Source organism: Apostichopus japonicus, chromosome 10, assembly GCF_037975245.1.
Source record: "Apostichopus japonicus isolate 1M-3 chromosome 10, ASM3797524v1, whole genome shotgun sequence".
NCBI classification, from domain to species: Eukaryota; Metazoa; Echinodermata; class Holothuroidea; order Aspidochirotida; family Stichopodidae; genus Apostichopus; species Apostichopus japonicus.
The window spans coordinates 8,946,281-8,971,149 of NC_092570.1; the positions used below are offsets into that span (position 1 = coordinate 8,946,281).

Here is a 24,869-nt window from a genome sequence, read left to right on the forward strand (position 1 = left end):
CGTTATGTCGTTACGCACAGCGATCAGGTCGATCCATTCATTAGGCTGGTCAAAAATGAATGGAACACATTGAACTTGGGAGACGATATAGGTGGTATTTTCATTAACCCCCCTGTAGTTGCTAGAAGACAACCTCCCAGCCTACGCAACATCCTTGTTTGGATTTGTTTACCCTCCATCGACACTTCCCAACCCAAGGGGAATATTAAATGTGGTAAACCCGGGTGAAAGTTCTGTCATCATATGATCACGGACCCTGACATTCATCTCTCTCCTTCAGGGGTGTGTTTCCATCCAGGCCAATACAACTGTGACACTCCCTTTGTGATATATCTTATCACTTGTGTTCTCTGTCCTGATATACAATACATTGGCCAAACCTCCACCCCTTTTCGTCTACAGCTTAAGCATCACAAAAACACAATCAGACTCAACAAAACCAGTTTTCCAGTGGCTGAACATTTTAATCTTCCACAACACAATATCGACTGTCTTAAGTTTGCCATAATCCCGGGTAATCTGACTGACCATAATAAATGAAACTTGAAGGAAGTCGAATTGATCCTTAAAGTACGTTCACACTGTCATGGTCTCAATAGGGATATGGCTTTTCTTTCCGGGTTCAAGCACTTTGAACATTCTGGGGCTTACGGTAGACCATGGAGGTATTTACCTTCATGGGTAGACCATGGAGGTAAATCTGTTTTACCTCCATGGGTAGACTAACGTGATTTCAATCACTCTGTTTACACCTGACGAAGGACCAGGGTGTCCGAAAATTTGTGTAGCGTGTAGTTATATCTATTCTAAACATTATGTTGGATTTAAAGGCATTACATGTTGTCCTTATCTTTTCTAAATATATATAGTTAAAGATACTTATGTAGATTCCAAAATTAGTTAGGTAAAACAATCACTGAGAGCAGTTAATAAATCAAAACTATGATGTAAACTTTGACGGCACATTTTATTGATTGACAATTTTGCTTCGTACAGATTCCAAGAGTAGTGCAAGAATAGTGTCAGATATTGGAAATAGTTTTTTTGAAGTTATGTACACCCTTGTTGATTGCATTATTGTACTGCCACACGAACAGTTTACTACATATTGTACAACTTATTTAAGCGGAAGAAATCATACTTCTCATCATTACCATATGATATAAGAAAACAATTATGAATAACAAGTGGACGAATAACAAGTAGAATACAATCTGCATCTGGCTTGATACTGCCACGATTACAGAACAACGAACCTTGTAAACAACTAACACCCAAGAAGGTAGAAGCTCGAACGGTTCGGTTGGTTGTGCCAGTAAATATCAGAGAAATTTGCCACCATAACTTCAGTGTGCATGTAAACTTCGCAAATTGCGTAGGCAGACCACCGACAGGTCCAATTGTTCAACAAGTACCGTAGGTAACACGTACGTACGCCTAGGCCTAAGTTAGGCCTATATAAAAACAAAGACACGACGCCCCAATAATATCTGTTAACAATAACAGTACATCTGCAATATATGGTGAAGCAGGCCTGTAGTAAACTTGGGGAGGCAGTAATTGGAGGGGAGGGGTGTCCGTTGCCCTATATGTGAAATGTTTGTCCGGGTTGGGGGCTTATGTGCAAAATGGAGAGCTCAAGCATCATTTCATAATTTGAACTATATCTGTGTTCAACTTCAAATTTCCATTTTAGCATGTTATGAAGTGTCTTTTCCATCATTTTAACTATATCTGGCTCCCGTTAGGCCACGAGAATGAAAGTTATAGATTTGTGTCCGGACTTTTTTTGAAAACACATGAGGCTTTTTTTCATTATTCATTATTCATTATTTACAACTGCGCATGCGTAGCTATCTACATAAACCATTCACGCAAGTGGCATATAAACGACTTCAAAATGCCATGTTTGCTATCACAGTAGGAGAGAATAAAACCCTGGCTTTGAAACACAACTGCTACTAGTACTAGGCTAGCTGGATGGGGATGCATAGAATTTATAAAAATGTTAAAATACCGGGCTCCTGTCTGCAACATGATGTACACAGTGACAATGACAGCCTACATGACTTGGTCACTACAGTGCATTGACCTGGAACAGTCTGACTCCGTAGTTACATACGTAGGCTAGGCCTAGATCGACTGCTTGTTATCCTATGCTCTAGCATTACACTGGAGACGATCAAAAACAACGCCGAACATCGACCAGTGAATCGTAAAATTTCACATTCTGATCATGCCATCCATCAATATTTGTATATCGTATGCAATGTCAATAAACTTTGTTATAGTTTAGCCCTTTTATTTCAACAATTCGAGTCTTGAAACTATAGGTAAGTATAACAGATTGAAAGGATTTCTTACGTTTCGTTCCACGAGAACAATGCATGGTATCAACGCACGCGTGCGCGTGGAGACATTGCGAGAATCCGATGTGCGGTTGGAGCGATTTGACCTGTGACCCCGATGACGCCGCGACACTGGCAAAGCGATGATACTGTTTTCATAGCTGCATTTACGTGATAAATAGATCGTCTTTCCGCTGTGCGCGATTTGCAAAGTTTTTTTTTTTTATAATGAAATTTTTTGTAATAATGAAATTTTTGGAAATAATGAAAATTTTCGTGCGGTAGCTTTTCAGGCATGCGGGCGGTGGACGCAAATCTATAACTTTCATTCTCGTGGCCTTAGTTCCAGACCCGTTAGTTTCCTCCACTGATAAACGTTAGTTTCCTCCCCTAAATATTTGAATCATAGGGAGGAAAGTAACGTTTCTAGGGTAGGATACTAACATTTTTCAGGGGAGGCTAAGCTATGTGGAAAGAATAGATGTAGCAAGTGCAGTAACTGTAGGAAAAGATTAAAGGGAGAAAAGTAACGTTAAGGAAGGAAAATGATGCATTTGGAAAGGGTGTGAAGACTTGTGCACAAAGAAACATCTCATGCCGGTAATCTGAACTAGTTTCGAATGAGGTTTACCAGAAGTGTTAGACACACCATCGATCCCAGAAAATACACACACAGCTTGCTACTGTCGGTAATTAGACACTGGTGTACAGTCAAAACATACAGTTACGGTCAATAGGGCCCCATTGGAAATGGGCCGACGTTCTGTCAGCCCAATGGGTTTAGCTCCTGTTACTCTTTTTGTTCTTTTCAATTGCGTCCTATTTGTGTATTATGTCTTTGTAATATTTTTGTATTTTGAACAATCTGAGTGCGAATAAAACAAACAAACAAACAATACCCACAACACAGTGTACATAGCAGCAATGAACCTCTCAGGTCTAGATAAAAGATAACAAGGTATCACGATTCATTACTGATTGCATTTTGTAGCCACAAAAAGAAAATGTCATTTGCAAGCAACGGAAAGCTAACTTTTTCAGAGCTTGGCATGCTGTTTGGGTCGAGTCTTCAATGCCTTTAAGGAAACTAACATACTTTTTCAAGGGAGGAGACTGTTCTGGTGAAGGTTTTGACAGTTTACTTATTACTTTCTTTGTAGAGTAAGCTAAAGAAAGTTGTGTTAGTGTGAAGGAAAGTAAAAGGAAAATGTTTGTGAAAAGGCCTCAATCATAAATTACATTTACTACAGTCAGGGCTCATTTTTAAGAAAATTTTAAGGTTTTTCTTCATGTTTGGTTGTCCGAAGGATTTTTTGGGTGTCCATATGAAACCAATTGGATTTTTAAAATGGCGTGACTTGCCTGAGAGCCGTACGTAAGTAATACTAAAATGTATCAATTTAGCCTTGTAGGTGAGTACCATAAAGTTGGGCTAAACAGGCCTAGTCTATCGGCATGAGGCTTAAAGGGTGTGAAGACTGACGCTCAAAGAGATGTCTGATGCCGGTAATCTAACCTAGTGATCTGTTAGCCATCATTTCAACTGAAACTGTAAGGAATCTCTGTAACAGCTTTATCATTAATCAAGCCTGTCATATCATCCTGCAAATATGGATTGCATTAAATCAATTAAGTCGGTGTTACTTCTGAAAACCAACAATCGGTTGCAGCCTGTGTTGATCTTTAGGAAGGATGTAGTTGGAAGTACTTTGGTACTAACACGGATGCAAAACAAACATGATCACTATTATTTAACTGGTTTTAGATTCTTCCCTTCAAAAACATACAAGAGGAAAACATATTTTACTAGTATCAGACCTGCCAACCTGTTTGTCATGAAAATAGGTAGATTTAAAAAATGTTATGCAAAACTAATAGGGAGGTTCATGGAAGAATAGGGAGTTAAAGGCATTGAAGACTCTCGCACCAAGAAATGTCTCATGCCGGTAGTCTGACCTAGTTTCGAATGAGGTGTAACAGAAGTGTTAGACACCACCATCGATCCTAGAAAATACACACACAGCTTGCTACCGTCGGTAATTAGACACTAGCGTATAGTCAATGCATGCAGTACATAGCAGCGATGGACATCTCAGCCGGGAGTTGTTATAGAACTCCCTGATCTCGGGTCCAGATAAAAGATACAAGGTATCACGTTTAATTACTGTTTGCATTTTGTAGCGACAAGAAGAAAACTTCACTTCGAAGGAAAGTTAACTTTTTTAGGATGGCGGCACGCGGTTTGTGGCGAGTCTTCAATGCCTTCAAGTCTTACTTTTACTGACTAGTCTTATGGAATCAACAATCTTGGATAGAACTGTAGTGTAGAGTTATAGACATTTTATGTAGTGTATGACACTGTTCATGATGAATTATGATGTTGGGTTGCAGAAATTCTCTGGTTGAGTGAAAAATGATTTCTGTAAACGTTTCCGATCATTTCTAGAGACAGAGGGTAAGCCCAGGGTATACATCATGTACATTGCAGCAACATAAACGAGCATGCGATATGCCCACATGCACAGAATAGTACTTCATACACTTTGTACTCCAGCTAGCTTGTCATACATGTGCGCGGCCGTACGGCAAAAACCGAGCGCGTCGAGCCACCAGGGTCTGTAGTGTAGGAAGTATACGATACATACAGTATGTACAGCATGCACATAGGCTACAGCCAAAGTGTAGGATTTTCCCCTTATTATGGAAAGTACCAAAAATGTGATTTATTTCTTACTTTGTTTCTAATATGAATGGAGGAAGATACCAACAAGCTACTTTTATGTTAATTTTTAAAGAAAAGCGATTTTCCAAGCATATGTTGGAAGTGTTGAACACTTACGGCAAATCAGTTAGTCGTCCGTTGGACAACCTAAGCAGGGTTGTAGGTTGTCCGGCATGATTTTTGGTCATCTCAACCATTAAATTTGAGCCCTGACAGTTGCTTCACTTCCAAAATTAACTTTTTCTCAGTGTCTATTTCATCATTTCATAACAAATTCAACATCTCATGTGCCGGTAGACCCATGTTTCATTTTCCCTGGTACCTATTAACTGAAGTTTGACACTGTTTATACTTTATGATTTCAAGATTAAAAACCAGCTGCTAACCAGTGCAAGTATGTATGTATGAATGTATTTTAGATCCTCCTGCAAGCAGGAACTCGTGAGGAAGCCATCATTGGCTAATCAAAGCTGCAAGCTGAACGAAGTCAGTCTCATAGATTCATATTTAACGTCCATGATTATAAATTGTCAATTGTCAACAACTCTGTAACTGGACGAGACATACATTAATCTTGGAGTGACTTGAACTTGGGACCTTATGATTGAAAGGCACCGGCGTTAACCACTGAGCTAACACTCCTTGTCTTTTTATTTTCACAGATATTTGCTAACTGAAGAAAAAGATGGAATTTGAGAAAGCTCTTGAGAATGTCTTACAGAATCTGGGGTTTAACCACTGGCTCTACTTCCTTGCAATATCCTCAGTACAAATCTTTGGTAATCCCCACATTACAGCGATGGCTTTCCTTGGAAAAACACCTGGTTTCAGTTGCAATACAGATAAGGAAAAGAAGTTGGATCCTTGCAAAAGTCAATGTGACAAGTATGTCTTTGAGAAGAATTACACATCAATATCTACAGAGGTAGGTTGCATTATTGCATCTCATAGTGTGAAGCCACGTGTGTGCTGTGTAATGTGCAATGAATAAAATTCAATTCAATTCAGTTGTTTGCAGTGATCAAACAGTTGTGTGCAAAACCATTGTTCAGACTTTCCTCTGCATGCATACTGCGTGTGATATGTAAATCATACTGGCGAAGTAATTGAGAACATGAAAACAAACGTGAAACCGTTTTGTTTCTAACTTCTATCCGCAGTGGAATTTAGTCTGCGATGAAAGTTATAAAGTACCGCTGGCTCAGGAAATACTTATGTTCGGCTTCTTGCTGGGTGTGGTTGTCCTCGGAAGTGGATCAGACAAGATGGGCCGGCTGAGGACACTCATGATTTGTCTGTATATTCAAGTCATTGCGCAGGCATCCATGCTGTTTTGTACCTCATATTTTCAGTTTGCTTTGTCAAGGTTAGTGTCTTTTTCTACTCATTGCACCCCATGTGTACACCCTTTATCAGCTGTGGATGGGCATCAGTTTATTGTATGTTGCCTCAGATGACTATGCAGCTTGTCACTCTCAGGAGTGCATGCCTTTGAGGACAAGAACCTCTTGTTCTAGACAATTGTCCAATTATGAAATATGAATGCTTTGTATAGGCTCATGAACATGATTACCAGAGAGTAAATTTGAAATTAAACTGGCCAATGCTGATTTTGGTTCATTACTCACATTAACTATATTTCACTCCCCACCAATTGCATTATTGTAAATGGTCTACATGAAATCCTTGAAATAATTCCTAAAGTTATAAGATTTATGAGCTATTAATTGGCCTTAACTGATAATGACAAGTGGGACATTTGACTCCACGTATGCAAAGTAAGAACTACATGCAGTTTCTCTGAAAGGATTTGTGGGAAAGAACATGGGGAAGATCTGTTGATACTTACTTTGATAGTGCAATAACCGGAAGAGTATTTATAGTCTACTCAATTAGATATCTCAAGAAGGTAAGCTTGGGCAAATCACATATTTAATAGGTGTATGAAACACATTGGGTATAAGAAACCTATAGTGTGTGGTGGAGGTCAAAGGTCATTTGGGGTCACCAGTGGTCAAATTGTGAAAACCTTGTAAACACGATATCTCAAGAAGGGAAGCTTGGCAGACCTCATATTAGGTGTGTAGAAGTACCTCATTACAAACAAGTCGCCTATTGTTTTTGGTGGAGGTCAAAGGTCGGTCGTCAGAGGTCAAATTGTGAAAACCTTGTAAACATATCTCAATATTGGAAGCTTGGGCAGATCTCATACTTGGTATGAAGGTGTATAACATTGAGTAAAAGAAACCTTTGATTTTGGTGGAGGCAAAGGTCATTGGAGGTCAACAAACGCCAAACGTCTACTTCACTCCCTCTTATCTGTCTCTCCACACTAACACATATTCCTAAACATAATATCGTAAGGGAAGCTTGGACAGATTGCATATTTGGTATGTAATTGTACCACATTGAGTACAAGAAGGCTTAATAATGTGGGCGGAGGTCAATGGTCATTTGAGTTCACCAGGGGTCACATTGTGAACAGCATGTTTTACACAATATTTCAACAAGAACAGATGTCATATTTAGTATGTTGATGTATCACATTTAGTACAAGAAGCCTGTTGTTGAGGTCAATGGTCATTTCAGGACAGCCTGTGTCATTGTGAAATTATTGTTTGTCACATCACATTGCTTTTCACTGTATTACTAAGATCAAGTATGTTGTGCACCCTCACTATACATTATTTCAGATTATGTTACATCATCGAAACCACAAATGCATGTTTGCATTCTGTTTTTTTTAGGTGTAAAAGTAAGTTGGCCTGATGTTTCGATCCTATGCAGGATCTTCTTCAGAGGCTAAATGACAAGTAACAGTAACAGAAGGGACAAAAACACGCACAGAATACAGACAGGTTAATGAGCACGGTGAACACAATGAGATACATGTAAGGGGATTAGTAGACAAGGGATGGAGAGAAGAAAGCAACAGGGGAAGAGGAGAGGTAGGAGATAAACAGTGGAGGGACAAAGGGAGGATTAAAGGAACGGTGTAGGGAATAAACTGGAGAAGGACATTCTGTCTTTTTTAAATTTAGGTTTCTGCTTGGATTCACTGCTGGAGGTTCCAGTCTGACCTCATATGTCATCATAATGGAAAACATTCTCTCTCATCATCGAGCTCTGGCCGGTACTGTTGGACAAATAGCTTTTGCCCTGGGAAATGTAGTAAGTATAACCCTCTAATAATCCAACCCAGACTGACCACAGAGTATGCTTTAAAGCAGCATTTTGCGTTTGGTCGCCGTTTTCTACTTTTTTGACATGTCCATCGAGTTTTTTACATATATCAATCACAAAACAGCAAACTAAGATATTAGCCAAGTTTTTCCCTGCCAACAACATTAATTGGCGAGTAATTAAGGATATTTGCAGATAATGAGAAAAGTGTCCACGACAAATTCCACTTTTAAAATTAATCGCATACAGTTCCCCCAAATCCACTAGTTTGAATTCAACCAATCAGAGATGCAGGTTTTGTTACTAAAAATAGATTCAAGACTTTGCGTTGGTACAACCAGGGAGTTGTTATGGAACTAACTGGTACAACTGCCATATAGACTGTACACAAATCAAGCATGGTGTTGTATTACATATTAGTCAATGACGTTCGTAGTGTTTAAATATTCATATTATGGGCTAGGTTTATTGGCATCCCAATGGAAAATATCTTGGAGAAAAACAAAGTTGAAAGTTGCAAATTTTTCGACTTTGATGCCACCATTTGAAGTAAGATTTAAATAGATAAGTTAGTTATGTATGTCGTTATGGCATAATGGAGTCAATGAGGTTGAGAAAATCATAGAAAAGGACACAAAATGCTGCTTTAACATCTAGTGCATCGACTCTTAATACTGTCTACCTAATACTGTAATAAGCAAAATCAGTTGCTATGTTGAATTGTTCTGTAGCAGACTGCCTCTCTGCCTCCTATAACACTTATGAATAACTATCAGTTACACTTCTACAAAAGAGGGAGAAATGAACAGATGAAGCCAAAAAACAAGCAAAATGAAGGAGCAATAGGTGTAGAAGTCGAGACGTGTGTATCGAGAACTTCTCTGTCGCTGTAAACACAGACAGCAACAAAAGAAGCAGAACCATTAACTGGAGATCTGATGATTGCAATCCCTCTCAGTTTTAATGGTTTTGTTGCAGGAGACATTTGAGATATGATGTTTTGTTGCTGTCGGTAACGGTTGATTTTTAAGGATGTTACAGCAAGTCTTGAGTTCTGTTAGTACTGTGTTGTGAGTACAGTTGTTTAAGTTGAGTCCTTCATTGTGACTTAGACTCTTTTCACTGTCATTATATAAAATGTGATTTGTTTTTTCTCACCAGACGTTTTCTTTGATGGCCTTTTACATCAGAGATTGGAGAATGCTGAGCCTTGCCATTGCTGTCACTAACGTTCCTTTTCTTTTCCTTTCATGGTAAGTCAGAGTAATATTAATAGAAAGCTTCTTCATTACAAACAGCATTCACCAAAGGTTTAGTAGCTCTTATATATATTTATGGTTTATGGAATGGAAGCAAAAAGCTGAACTTCTAAAAGGATTTCAATCCATGTGAGTTAAGAATAAAATAGTACTGATGCCAAATGCCCAATATATTTGCAAGAAAACTACAATATAAAATAGCACTTTTGGAACACAAGGGTGTGTTACTGTGTATAAAGGGGTGATACTGTATTAAGTCAAGGTGGAAAAAAAATGAGGAAAAGTGAAATGTAGTTAATATTCAGATAGTTATTGATAAGATAACGGGGGTAAGTTGGGGATTCACCTTCCCATTCTTCCTTCCCCTTCCCCACGCCCCCCACCCTCCACCCACCCTCCACCTTCTATCCACTTTCCATTTTTTGTTAAGTCACAATTGTTTGATTACTCTTTGACTGTCATATTCAGCTTGGTCTCTCTCCTGTGTCAGTTTCATTCCAGAGTCACCGCGATGGTTAATGTCAGAAGGTCGAATATCTGAAGCGGAAGATGCTCTTTATCGAGTCGGGAAAATGAGTAACCCAACCTTCAACAGACAAATGGTATCAATAACAGAAACCAAAGAGGAAGGTCCTAAAGCTAATAGCGGAACATTTGATGCCTTCAGAACACCAGAGATAAGAAGGAGATTATTAGCATTAATGTTTGCATGGTAAATGGTCAGTTTACAGAAATTAAAGAAATGATATTTTCCTGTCGTTGTCAGTGCTGGAGTCTAAATAGAGAGAGAGTATTCTTGCATTTCAAACAATAACATTCATATTCTTTTCTTGGGATCATTACTGCTATGATGTTTTATCTGAGAAATAAAGGATTTTCATAGTAAAATATCTTCATATCAGACTGTCATAATTCAGCCCCTGCATTTTTTGTTCATATTGGCTTGTTTTGAGTGTCTTATAATGTTATTTAAATTAAAATGTGGGATGTTTCTTAATTGCCAATAAAAAATATCAACCGGAATTCTTTAAAGCAACATTTTATGTGTAGTCTCTAGTTTTGCTGCAGTGATATCCAAAATCCCAAAGGTCGATTAAAAGTATGATACCCTTAGACTTCCCTCAAATTTTTACGACTGCTAAGCAAGTCATGTTATCGTAGTGAATGCAACAGAATAACAATTAAACCTATGTCCATAGTTCCTCATCAAATGATCATTTCTATCCATTTTCTTCAGATTATTTTTTGTTTTGTTTTTGTGACAGGTTTACATGTAGTTTTGTTTACTATGGACTCACTATGAATGCTACCAGCCAGGGCAGTAACATGTACGTTAGTTTCGCTCTTTCTGGTCTAGTAGAGGTCCCTGCTCATCTCATTTGTACTGTTGCTTTAAATCGGTGAGTAAATTCTGCTGTCACACCTGTCTTCAATATGACATTGAGATTATAAGAACTATATCTAATTTTTATTTTTTTAATGCTACATAATTTTATGTAGATTTTTAATCCTTTAAGGTAAATTGCCATCATTGTAGGGTTGTTAAATTAGACAATTGAATGACTTAATGAGCGGGGAAGCTTTGAGAGTGAAGGTAAAATTGTTTATTTAATCTTTAGATTGGGTGATTATGGTTAGATTGGTTGGACATGTTTGAGAGCAGTAATGATGAATTTAAAGCAGAAGTGTGTGCACACAACATTAATTCCTGCCTCCATCAGATAGGCTATTGCTGCAATGTTACCTTCAGAAGAGACATTAACACTTATAGATATTTATGCAATGCACTAAATGAGTTTCAATAATTGAGCGTTAAAGATAAAGAAAACCATTTGATTATTTCAGAATTGGAAGGAAGAGATGTCTGTTTTTGGCATTTTTTACCGGTGGCCTGTCTTGCCTTTTTGTGGACTTCACTTCATCAAGTAAGATTAAGCTGACTTTTCCTTTGATACATATTAATCTTCTAATCATTTGTAAATATTTTCAGATGTTAATCCAACTCTTTGCATTAATTCTGGGATTGTGTTTATTCTGCTGCATACTCTGATGATAATACTACAGGTCATTAGGTTAATCAAGGTTTGTTGGAATACACAAGAAAACATCTAAATTTAATTAAATTTCTAATCTTCACTTTTATAATCAATGTTTCTGAAATAGTAATACTTCTTTGGTTTTAATCAGTATCTTTCCTTCATTTCTGGCCAATAATTATATTTTTAATCTTCCATACTTCTACATGTGTTTCTATATCTGTTTTACATTTCATTTATATTATACTACCTGCTTTCATTTGCATCTACTGGTTCTGCCACCCTCCCACCCCCCACTACCCATATTGACTTGTCTTTGTATATGGGAGCCCAGGGGGAGATGAGCTCTGGGTTACCCTCATTTAAATTAATAAATAACAGAATAGCCAATGCATTTAAATTGGAAACGTTGTCTATTGTGTTTTTCTTGTATGCTTCTTTTATTATTATTTCTTCCATACATTTCATTCAGAAATGAACAGACTATTTTGCATTAAAAATATCTTTCATACTCCTTCTCGTAGCTTCTGGGTTATTTTCACCACTGTCATTATCACTGGTCGGTAAAATGGGTATAGCCATGGCTTTCAACGGAATATATCTCTTCTCACTGGAACTATTTCCAACTGTTATAAGGTCAGTTACAAATGATGTCCTTCAGATGAAACTCTGTTCTTATAAAACCCCATTATGTATTTCCATATAAACACAAAATAACCGATCTCTCACTGAACAATCATGTTTGGTGCTATGTTATAGTAAATATAAAACATATTATTGTTTTGGTCAATATGAAAGCATGCGTACAATTAATATTTTCATCTCAACCGAAACAATAGTATAGAATGGAACACCTATGTTTTGGTTTGGATTTTCAATTTTTTTAAATTAAGGCAAAAAAGTACATCATCGTGATTGTGTGGTTAGTTACTGTACCGAAAAAAAGATTGTTTAGATCGTCGAGATTAAATGCGTAGTGGGGCGTTAAGTACTTGTGACAATGCTCAGGTAATCTAAGGCCAGAATGAAATTGGTAGTTACACATTGCATGACATTAACCGGTGCTCTGGCCAAGTGGATAAAGGCTGAGGCATGCAATTTTAGATTTGAGTTAAAACGTTGAATTGAAAGCCACTTGATGTGAAAGTTGTAATCCATAAGCCCGTGTGGGCTTCTCCCACATTCGTGGTTGCTTAAGCAACTTAAAAATAGCTGCCTGATTATTAAATATTGCCAATGAGACACTGGCTTGTGATCGTTTGACTGGACAACTGATGAAATTCAACCAGATATGAATCATAAAGCTGTATATATTGTCCTGTGTCTTTATTAATATCTAGGAATTTAACCACGTCACTCTATTGCGAATTCATTTTACTTTGACGTAGAAATCTTTACATTTTATTATTTTAATACCTCACTTTGAACTCATTGTACAGTATTTTTACAGCTTTGATCAAATTGTAGTTGTGACATAGTAAAGAATATTCAAAGATCATTGCAAGATATATTGTTCATTTCCTATAGGAATGGTGCAATGGGATTGTGTTCAATGGCTGCTAGAGTTGGAGGTATTGCTGCTCCACTCTTATCGAATTATGTAAGTATATAATTCAAATAAATTGCTGTCATTACCTCACGATGGGAAGGATGCACTTTGAAGTTTAGTTTTGATACTTCCAACACAATGGAAGATTCCTAGTGCAGCTTGTGTTTACTGATATAAGCCTGACAAGGCTGACATACGGCTTGTACATATTGGAGACGTTGATGGCGATATCAGCACCCTTATATTGAACCAAGTTTCAGTGTTAGCGTTGTTGCTGCTTACAGTCTTGTATAGTACAATGCTATCCATGTGAAATAAACACAACTTTAATGTGGATTCGAGTATTTTTCATGACCTATCATCAAGCTATTGTGTCTGGTAGGTTTGCTGTACAGGGAGATGCCTCTACTTTCAAAGGAATATGAAGTAACTTCCTTTTTTTCAAATATTTTTTATTTTAGGGAGAAGATATCACGTTTGTGGGATTTGGAGTGACTGGTGTCATCAGTGGGTTGCTGATGTTGATGTTACCAGAGACCTTAGGATTGCCACTACCAGAAACCATTGACGATGTGGAATGTTGGAAAAGTATTTAGTTTGAACTTTTGAGATCATTAGTCTAGATATGTTGAACATTATTTGTAAAAGTTTTCACTAATGTATCTTTTTGCTATTGTAGTGAAAATTATTTTATTGCAAATAATTGCCCATCAGCTGGGTCCAGAGCTTAGAGGTATTTAAGCAACAGTAACAATAACATGTATGATATGCTGGAGGATTGCAAGCAACAGTAACAATAACATGTATGATATGCTGGAGGTCTGCAAGCAACAGTAACAATAACATGTATGATATGCTGGAGGTCTGCAAGCAACAGTAACAATAACATGTATGATATGCTGGAGGTCTGCAAGCAACAGTAACAATAACATGTATGATATGCTGGGTCCAGAGCACAGAGGTCTGTAAGCATCAGTAACACTAGCACTGTAGACCATGTATTGTCTATGCCACCTTTATCTGTGTGCTGGTTTCTCCAGCCCCGATATGCAACCATTAATACTAATACAGCGCACATGTATCCCATAATGTCCTTCAAGTCACATAAACATATGCAGAATATTTTTTCATCATCACAACAACAAAGCACCTTTTCCACAGTTTTAGTTGTTTTATTTTTTTATACCCAAACTATCAATTTCAAAGGTTTATTTAAATGCACTATGATTGTAGGCCAAGGGCTTATTTTTCAAATGTGAGGGAAGACTATTCAAGACTAGTTCTAACCCAGTGGCGGAGTGTCCATACAGTCGGGGGGGGGGGGGGCGGATGCCCCCCTGACGGACTCAAATGGACTGCTGGCGCCCTTTTCAGCTTTTTACCACTTTTACTTATTCTGGATTATTGACTTTTTTATTGCACTCTCATCTACCTATTGACATTTGTCTCATTATCTACAAATTAGCAAGGGTCATTTCCGGCGATCTAGGGAGTATCTTTACTCAAAAATTTCTGTATATGCTCCGCGCCAACCTATGGTGGCGCTCCGCTTAGATAGTGTCGAAAGCGCCCCTACAGACCATTCTCGCCCCCCTGACCAATACCCCTAGCTCCGCCACTGTTCTAACCCAATATTCATGTGATGTCTTGCATGCCATTTTCTTCAATAAACCATTGATAGTAAACTGACGGTTTTCTCGATAATAAGTAAGATGGAAAAAATAGTACATGACTCTGACAGTATTCCATCAATGAAAGGCAACTAATAGAGTCATTTTGTTCTAATTCCAGATTCCAAGAAGAGCAGGACATCTTCCAAGATTACCGTTAGTGTCAGCTGAGAATCTTCAACGATAGATGCCTTGATGAAGTCGAAGTTCTGGATCCTTGTTTGTTCTTATGTTGAGTGTGCCTTATGAAGAAAAATATCAGGAATCTAAGCTTCCTCTCTCTTGTCACAGAATTGGCCCCTCGCTTATAGAACACAACAGCACTCATGTAAAGTATTTATTGCAGATTATATTTGCAAAACAGTGGGTTTGGAAGATAAAGTAGTAAAAGAATTTAAAAAAAAAATGAAGTTATATCAGTCAAGGACTACAGTTAAATTATTATGTTTTTTTCTCTCCTTTGTGACTGCAGAGCGCACAAAAGATCACCTTTTTGTTATCTAACAGCACAACCAATAATAAGTTAGGCAGACGTTTTGTTCGGTGGTAATGTTCAGCCAATTTGACTGTTCATGCAAGTTCTCATATTACTCTGAGGTTGCTTTGTAAATATAAAAAACTAGACTGTTCTTATAGAAATTTTAAGTAAAGATTACAATTCAAATTCTGTGAAAGAATTTTGTGATTGCAATCGTAGAGTTTTTCTACGTGAAATATGAACTATGATGAAAATCCTAAAAATTCTAGAAATTATTTGACTAGAAAAGCTATTGATCCAGACATGACACATGTTAGTAGACATGTTTCTTTTGTAGTGGTTATAAAACTCTCTTTAATTGGGAGGTCATGCATCTCTGGCAATGATGTAGACATAGTTCTCAATGGAAGCATTAAGGTGCAGAAACCTTGTAAGACGTTTTGCAGCTTTCAAGAAAATATAAAGTGTTTCAGTTCGCATTTTAAAAATTTCACCAAGAAATTGGAATTGTTTTTATTCTTTCACAGTGAAAAACCTTACTTTAAAAAATGAATCACTTAAATGTTTGGGAAGTGTGTGGAAAATATCTAATTAAATTTCAACAGTTTAACATTTTCTGCCCTACAAATTAATACTAAAATGATCAGTAATGCATCTGTTCTAGTTCACCTCTCCCAATGTAGTGTTTAGTAAAAATTCTATGGAGCTTTCTATGAAGCATGCTATTGGGTATGCGATACTATGGAGCAGTTATTCTACATATATCACAAGGTACAATTAACAAGTAATTATGGTTGAATGATGATAACAATTCTTTTGTGCAGTGTAAGCTAAAAATCCGGTTGTGGTCATTTTTGGCAGACCACACAGATTTTCCAAAACCTGTTGTGGCAATAATATGAGAAACCAACAACTTAGTCTTGTACAACATGGCTGTTCATTAACTTTTAGTATAAATGGAAGTATTAGCAAACTTGGAATTGACTGGAAACATGTGAAGTGGATAACTTGTCATTTGTTAGCAAACTGTTATTGGCAGAATGTAATGTCAAAATTTTTGTTAATATTTTGATGGCAGCTTAACAAATGTAATGGTTAAAAGAATGCATGTAGTGGCTGATATAATCAGGAAAACTTATCCAGGATTTTTTTTCTTCTATTATATACATAAGATGTGTATTTTTATTATTTGGTTTCATATTTGGTCTTGTACATATATCTTTATATGGTTAACTTTATTTATGAGATGGTGAAGATTTTGCTACAGTGTCATACACTGTGCTATCGTTGCTACAATATCAAGGTTATATTTTTAAACTATATTTTCGGTTGCTTTTTTGGCTCAATTTGTTTTGTGACGGTTTTAAAAATAAAAAGGAGATGCACTGATTCAGCTACAACTCCAAACAGTGAGCCACTTTCAGTGTAACAGGCAAAAGTATCATAATTTGAAGTTTTGTGCATGTTATGAAAAGTTATGATATGCATGTTATGAAAATCCAAAGTTTGTTTTCTCTCCTTGTTAGAAATTTGGTTGATATCACTGCTAATAAGATTTATTGTCATAGCTCTGGTCAGATTTGGTTCCTTTTCAACGATCGCTGAACTTAGAAATTTATATTTTGAAATGTATTTTGAAGGGGTTATATTATATGACACTTTTTTTGATAGCAAATAATGATTCTAACAGCTATATTTATATTATGATTATTTCATGTAACAAATCATGGAAACATATTTATTGATTAGGAAAGAAAGATTATTTTTGTCCAGTTTTCAGAATACTGTCCTACCATTTTAATAGCTAACAAGTAAGCTTAGTCACTAGAGATACCTGCCTCAAAATTTGAAAAAGTGACAATTTATTTTGTCTTAAAGTAAATGTGATGTTGTAGGTTTATTCTGGCAACAACAGACTTTAAACACTTTTATGTCATTAGTGTGGGAATGGAATTGAATTCTCTGTATGTTACATGATTGCTAGCCAACCAGCCTTTGAGGTGTGAGGTAGCAAAGCCAACTGTTTGAAGCCAAGTGTCCGGGAATTATGGTCCAATTGATACCATTATCGATGACTTATAATGATATGACAGTGAGAGGCTAAGATGTTATGTTGTCCAGATGAGGAGGGGTGTTTATGTTTTCTTATTTGGGGGGGGGATAAATCACCATAAGTATACATGGTTGTACCCTTGCTCTGCCCTCTGGATCAATTTCAAATTTTAGCAAGGAGAGTACAAAATTTGGCTTACATCCATTGGGAGAAGGGTCTGAGGGGAGAGGTTTTCCCCTCCCTTTGAGAAATTTTTGTTTTGGTGAGGCGTCAAAATGGGATATGGTGCTAAAATTTCCAACATTTTAACTACATTTGTGTAGAACAACTCAAAATCTTTGGCAATGCGTACAACTTTACATTTGTGCACTATTTTGTTTTTGCTCACCTTCCCTTTTTCTTCCCCGAAAATTTCTGTGGGGAATTCAACTCCCCCCACCCCGCCACTAATTGCTAAGAACTAAGATGTTTCATTTGTTTTAAACAGAATTATTCAGCGAAAGAAAGTGTAGTGATCTGATGTGCATAATATACACAGGCATTTTCATGCATGATTAATCACAAGGGTTAGCAAATGTTGGGTCATTCCATTGCGATGCTTTTGTTGCTGATGCGGTAGGCACTGATATTACTGAAAAATGTTTGGTCATTTAGTCAAGTTATCGATCTAATTTGTCTTTCTAACGAGGCCGATAACTAAGGTTATGTCAGACTGCAACAGTTTATAAACAGCCGCTGCCTCATGGCACCCATTTAATTTGAAGCTCACATCCATTCTATGACACATTATTAAAGGTGGATTGAGTTAAATGTTATGGACATGTTGTGGATATGAGAATTGTTTAATAAGGCATTGAAGACTCGCCCCAAACCGCGTGCCGCCCTGTGAAAGTTAACTTTCCGTTGCTTGCAACCTTTTCCTCTTGTTGCTACAAAATGCAGACAGTAATGGAACGTGATACCTTGTTATCTTTAGCTGGACCTGAATGTCCATAGCTGTATCGTTTGTACACTGTGCTGTGGGTATTGACCGCAGCTGTATGTATTGACTGTACACTAGTGTCTAATTACCACCGGTAGCAAGCTGTGTGTGTATTTTCTGGGATCGATGGTGGTGTCTAACATTTCTGTTACACCTCATTCAAAACTAGGTCAGATTACCGACATTAGACGTTTCTTTTTGCGGGAGTCTTCACACCCTTTAATACTAGGCCAGAGATATTGTGTTCTCTCAATACTTCCTTCAGGTAAATGAAGAATATTTAAAAAATGCAGCTGCATGTTTGATTGATTTCTACAACTTGTATCATTATTTTTCAACATTAATTTTCCGGTATGTAAGTGGCAGGTAATTATAACTATGTTCTTAATAGTTTCCAGCAGTGCTTTTATGTGACAACATTCAAAGTCCCTGTCCAGTATTCAATCACATAGGGTACCAATTTGTGCAGTATTTTGTAATAGGTCATGATCTTTGCTATTTAAATTTCACATCGTACTCATAAAAATAAACGAAACACAAATATTGGACTGAATATCATGAAAATTACTGAAATAAAATGCCGGGAAATGCAGACCGATGTTTTTCATCTATGGGAATATAAGATTTCCGATGTATCGATCACATAAATTCAGTGAAAATGGTTGATTAAACTGATTTTACAAAATGTTACCTTGATCAGTCATAAGCAACACTAACTTCAATTGATATTTCTCTGTAAAATATTGACCATATCTGGCTCTTATCAAGCAAGATTATGAGGAATTGTCTCAAGAAAGAGGTCAATTTTTGCAGAAAATCCTTCATGATTAGGTAGTGATGAATAATAATAAGAAATAGTGTCTAATCTTATGATATTATTCTTAGTGAACTTAACAGCCATGGAAATACCACAGAAAGATTCTGCCAGCCTTTGCTCATTCCCGTGTGAAAGTATCAGTTATACATGAAACGTACCCCACGCCCCCAAGGTGCAGGAACCACTGTATAATGGTACAAATATGGCACTAATTTGCATGTAGACACCCTTCAAAATTACTTCAAAGGGAAGGGGACTCCCTCCCCCAGGACGTTGATCAGTGTCCTCTATAACAAACTAAATATGGTAACCCCACACGGGTGCCCTATAGCCTCCTGACATTTGGCTGCCCCACCCCACCTCCCAACCAAAAGAGAACATAGTCAGATGAATGCCCTTTTGTTAAATAAGTTCTGTCGTACCGCCTAGAAATGAACTGAGCTCCTAAAGAAAGAAGTCTAGCTACTCCCATGCTTCGTCCTTATATTACTGAGGGAGCTGCTGCCTGACATGACTGCCACCAAATCGGCATTGTTTGCCACCTAGAATATAATACAGCTCCTTCGGAATTTCATATAGCGCCACATTTGTTATTTTCGCCTTGCAATTTGCACCACATTCATTATATAGCACCGTATACTATACCGTACCATACTAGTAGGGTATCCATAGTACAGCATCGGTTGTGTACTTCACTAGGCAATCTCAGAGTACAGCAAGAGTCCTGGCTAAAAAGCACCTCTAAAAGCAAAGTTAAGATGTGGGTTGAGATCCTCCCGGGAATTGGTTTGATGGTTGGGTTGATTACCGTTTCTGGGAGCATGAATTACTTTTTTCAGAAGTTCCGAAACGGAGGCAAGGTATGGGGTTATCCTACGTTAGGCTTATTCTATTGTAGCCTAGCGTTATGTGATGTTTTCCATAGACATGTCTGACTGATTCTGAAGCGGATTCAGGATTAGCTAGGCTAGATAAGGCTGCTAACTTAGGTTCGCCTCAAAAGAGGCCTCCTAGGCATGTCAGAAAAGCAAATAATGGCTAGGCCCATGCACGAACTCTCGCTGTACGCATCTGTCATATTTCTTTTCGTTTCGTTTATTTCACTTTTTTTTCTTTTTTACAATTACATTTACAATAATGAATAATACCAATGTCCAAGAAAGAAAAAATATGAATTGGTTTGAAGCAAAACCAAGTGTTATACTTTTATACTTTTTATTAGCCTAGCAACAAATTATTTAAACTTTACTATTAGTAATTGCACAGGTTTCTGTTTAAAGAAAACAGGCTTCATTGCTATGAAACAACCTTCATTACTAGCACCCATGTCTCTAAGTTGTCACAGCATCTCCTCAGCTCTCATGTCAGACTCATAGGCCACCCTTGTGAAATGGCTTTTTGTGAATTCTGCTACTAATTGGCAGAACAATACCGGTCAAATTTAAAAATAAAACAGTTCAGGTTTAACCATTTGTTTGTCCAAACAGCCATTTATGTTTCAAACTAGTAGCATGGTGACTTCGAAGTTCGGACACTTAAGATTTAAAACACCCCAAGACTAAATCTTCTGGTCTAAATCACCAGAAAATATACTTCATATGGTGGGAGAATTGTGTTATAGTACGATACACGGCCAAACTTTCTTTCCTGCAAACTGTTTTCACGTTGTTTTCCAAGAAGATTCTTCGTGATTGTGGAACTGGTATTTCATTGCTAGAGTATTGCGAAGTTCGGACACGCAACCCACAATGTGGCGCTGGTGATAAAATTGGTGGCGCAGTTGCTCTTTCAGTAATTATAACAGACTTCATAGATCTTCGTCATTTTATTGACAAATATGAAAGTAATTTCTTGCACACGGGTCATTTTGGAGGGAAAATAACTATAGCTTCGTACTTTTTGGTGAAATTTGGCTCTTGCTGTAGGTTTTCATGGTGAAATCATGTATTTCTTACGGTGTCCGAACTTCGCAGTATGCCGAACTTCGCAATACTGACTATACTAGTAAAGAATGATCAATATGTACACTGTGGGCAAGTGCGTAGCCAGGATTTCATCTTAGGGGGCGGAGTCAGTCTATTGGCCTGTTAATGAAATCCAGTGGCTTCTCTCCAGGAATCTATATGATATGGTGGACTTAAGATGCTTCAGGCCATAAACATTTTGTTCAATTTCTGCCCCTATACATAAAAAGCCTACAATTTGGTGGTTTGCATGCCGTTTTGGATAGAGTGATTTTATTTAGGCTACCGGTGTAGATAGCTCTTCAAAAGTGGGGAGGTCAAAGGGCTTAGATATACTGCTATATGAAATCTGTTGTTATTTTATGTGATTAAGCATTAAACTGTGAGTCTCACCGCAAACTGCTCATGGCATGAATATTCAGTCTACATCTGAATATTTTTTCCACAACAGGTAAAAAATTTGTGACAAAAATGAGAAACTATAGTCAGTGATTAATTTATCTGGTAAAGCATCGCTAAATTTATGCACAATGGGCTAATTGCTATATAAGTGCAAAGATGCAAGTAGTTTTTCTACTAAGAAACCATAGTATTTAATTTAAGTTTGTAGCCTTGAATTTGCTATGCCAAATTTTTGACACAAAAGTATTCTGTGATAACAGTGATATTGAATTTTTGCTATCCTGTATACATCCAGCTTTTGTTCAATTATAAAGAAAAGGTCAATCATCATTTCAAATGTTTGCCCTGTAAGACCTAGTTCCTTTAATGATGCTGCTTCTGTTTGAAGTTATAGATATATAGAGATATGATAGTGTCCATCATATGTACTTATTGTAATTTTGTAGACCAAACACCTGTATTAATTTTCTGTACATCAGGAATAATCTATATAGTATCACATTTGCAACATGCTTAGAAAATAGTCAAGTTGCTTTACAAGTGTAAAGATGTTTAGCAGTTTTCTACACAGGAACCGTAAATATTCAATGAGAGAAAAAATGCTACAAAAAATTATGAACGTTAAATTATTTCCTGTACATGTGAGAGAATAAATTTGAATTGAGGTGAAAACATCTTGTCATTATAAATATTGTCCTATTTGTCTGTTTAACGGTTCTGTTTCACTTTGCAGTTACAAAGAGAAATCAAGTCCTCATTTGACTGGCACTTGAAGAAGAGAGATGAAAAACTATCTGGCAAATATTACAATGTCAAGGTTTGTGTATTAAGCTGTATGGTAGCCGTACTGTATTGAAGATGATATAACATGTTGTAAACAAATATAGTCCAAGGTATGGTAGATCCTTATCATGTAAAGTCAATAATTTGGGAACAGTTCTGTATTTAACCTATATCCAGTATTCAATACATATATGGCGATGATGAGCGATTCACCATCAGAAGCTCCAAAATAACCTTTTAAAGAATTGGTAGGGATTTTACAGATGATTCTGTGTTCTAACATCCACCAAACCTGATGATTGCAATTGACAACTGTTTACATGCTCAATATATAAAGATTTGATTGGTGCCTGGAGTATCTGCAGCAAGTCAATCTAATATGTGAATTGTCACTTAATCATTATTGTGATTCAACTGAGCAAGGCAGATTCCCTTGAAGCCAATTTGTGAACTTTTTGTGTTAACATGCCCAGTTTCCAAAACACAGGGAAAGTGTGAGTGCATGCCATCGTTCTATATAGCTAGTTTTAGTTTGTAACGTTGTATATGCTGAGAATGGAGTGAGAGCAAGTAGTACTTATACACACATATTAAATGCTAAACGGCATAAGTACATCTGAAGGTTATTGCCATTCCGTGGGATGATCCAAGGCCTGAAGCCCCATTGTTTTCAGTTGCTTTAGCTACGTGAAGTATATAATGCAACGTTTCAAGCAGTACATGCTGGAAACTTAACTCTTGTTGATCGCCCTGTGTAATCATGAAGCATATGAATTTCAAGGCCTCACCATATGGTTATTGTACTTCCTTGATGGTTTGGTTGTGTTCTGTAATTATTCCTCATCACATGAAGAGTTGTCTTCACTGATAGGATCATGTCTTAAATGATGGGATCATATCTTCACTGATGGGATCATGTCCGCACTGATGGGATCATGTCTTCACTGGTGGGATCATATCTTCACTGGTGGGATCATATCTTCACTGATGGGATCATATCTTCACTGGTGGGATCATATCTTCACTGGTGGGATCATATCTTCACTGCTGGGATCATATCCTCACTGGTGGGATCATATCTTCACTGGTGGGATCATATCTTCACTGGTGGGATCATATCTTCACGGGTGGGATCATATCTTCACGGGTGGGATCATATCTTCACGGGTGGGATCATATCTTCACGGGTGGGATCATATCTTCACTGGTGGGATCATATCTTCACTGGTGGGATCATATCTTTACTGGTGGGATCATATCTTCACTGATGGGATCATGTCTTCACTGATGGGATCATGTCTTCACTGATGGGATCATGTCTTCAATGATGGGATCATATCTTCACTGATGGGATCATATCTTCACTGGTGGGATCATATCTTCACTGATGGGATCATATCTTCACTGATGGGATCATATCCAGTGGATTGCAATATATGAGGACCATCCACTAAAGTTTATTGATGATGTTCGTCAAGCTGAAAATTGCATGCATCGAAAATTATGTTACAAACGGAGCTTATTTCACAATGTATTACTTCAACGTTTCTCTACACAGATTCTCAATGCAGACAGTGTTTCGTCTGTCATGTTGTCGTTGAAAATAGCATTTCTTCTTTTTTTCAGGGATTAGAATATCTACCTGCAAAAGCTCCATAGTGAAACACTGAGGTTGTGAAGATAGCAGCAGCAGCGGCTAACATGGACAAGCAGAAGGATGCAGACACTTCCCTTCTGCTAGGACCTGCTCTCACAAGAAGATGAAATCAGCACATTTATTTATGGTCCCTTCTTTAAAGTATCTCGATAATAGATTTTAAAATTTAATAAGAACATCATTGAAACTCTGACATTCACAGAATAAAGATTCTTGGTTAGACTCCAAGGCAGCTTGGGAATGACTGACTGGCATCAGGGTGGAAACAATGACTTTAATTACTTCAGTGCTGTGTGAGATGCGATGAATTGTAAATAAAGATTATTTACTCTACGGTCTTCATCTAGACATGTCCTCTTTCTCTGCCTTTGTTTCGATTTCAAGGAAGCTCCTGAAAAGCAACTACAGGTGTTTTGATCTCATTTGTGTTTCGGTATCATGAGTTGTTCATAACTAAATTAGTCAAGCCACTTGTTATAGCATTAGTTGGAATACTCATAATAACTCAAGTTGAAGACTACCTCCTCCTTAAACAGCAACAAGAACCACAAAAACTCTTCTACTTTTTCGTTATCTAGTTTCATTCATTGACAAGACTGAACACTTAAACTCTAAATATTACATCATTAGCAGCGAATAATTAATCAAGTATCGCATCGCAAAGTGGTCAACTTGCTGTACACGTCCAAAGATGTATAGCATTTCTTGTACACTTGAGCCATAGTATTTTGTAGGAGAAAACTTACACAAAAATGTGAACACTAACTTATTCCGTGATTAGTGCTGGAAAGTTTCATTCATAACTTAAATGCCTTAAATTCTTTTGCTAGTGTTGGTGCAGAAATACTGAATTTGTTATAACATTGTTTAATACAGACATTGTTTCCAATTACATAGTGTGCATTCAGCATGACAATATTTAAGAAGAAGATCATGCCTCATGGATAAAATGGGAACCACAATGTC

At 37.2% G+C, this 24,869-nt stretch overlaps 1 protein-coding gene across 3 annotated transcripts; it reads left to right on the plus strand.

Annotated features, from left to right (window-relative positions):
• Nucleotides 1-1,177: 1,177 nt before the first annotated feature.
• On the plus strand, nucleotides 1,178-24,236 carry LOC139974774 (solute carrier family 22 member 15-like). 3 transcript variants are annotated; one of them, XM_071982190.1, is made up of 14 exons: nucleotides 1,178-1,427; nucleotides 5,733-5,995; nucleotides 6,231-6,436; nucleotides 8,112-8,241; nucleotides 9,415-9,506; nucleotides 10,003-10,224; nucleotides 10,778-10,912; nucleotides 11,358-11,437; nucleotides 12,073-12,184; nucleotides 13,076-13,148; nucleotides 13,559-13,685; nucleotides 14,889-19,957; nucleotides 22,197-22,280; nucleotides 23,873-24,236. In XM_071982190.1, the coding sequence occupies exons 2-12, from the start codon at nucleotides 5,756-5,758 to the stop codon at nucleotides 14,936-14,938; spliced, it is 1,467 nt and encodes a 488-aa protein (XP_071838291.1). In that variant the 5' UTR covers nucleotides 1,178-1,427; nucleotides 5,733-5,755; the 3' UTR covers nucleotides 14,939-19,957; nucleotides 22,197-22,280; nucleotides 23,873-24,236. The 3 variants fall into 3 exon arrangements, with proteins under 3 accessions (XP_071838291.1, XP_071838290.1, XP_071838289.1); XM_071982189.1 differs by having other exon boundaries at nucleotides 1,178-1,416; XM_071982188.1 differs by having other exon boundaries at nucleotides 1,179-1,420.
• Nucleotides 24,237-24,869: the final 633 nt, after the last annotated feature.

Coding starts and splice junctions, on each gene's coding strand:
- LOC139974774 (XM_071982190.1), top strand. CDS start 5,756: ATGGAATTTGAGAAAGCTCTTGAGAATGTCTTACAGAATCTGGGGTTT. Junction 12,185..13,075: donor CTATTTCCAACTGTTATAAG/GTCAGTTACAAA, acceptor CATTTCCTATAG/GAATGGTGCAATGGGATTGT. Junction 13,686..14,888: donor CGATGTGGAATGTTGGAAAA/GTATTTAGTTTG, acceptor TTCTAATTCCAG/ATTCCAAGAAGAGCAGGACA.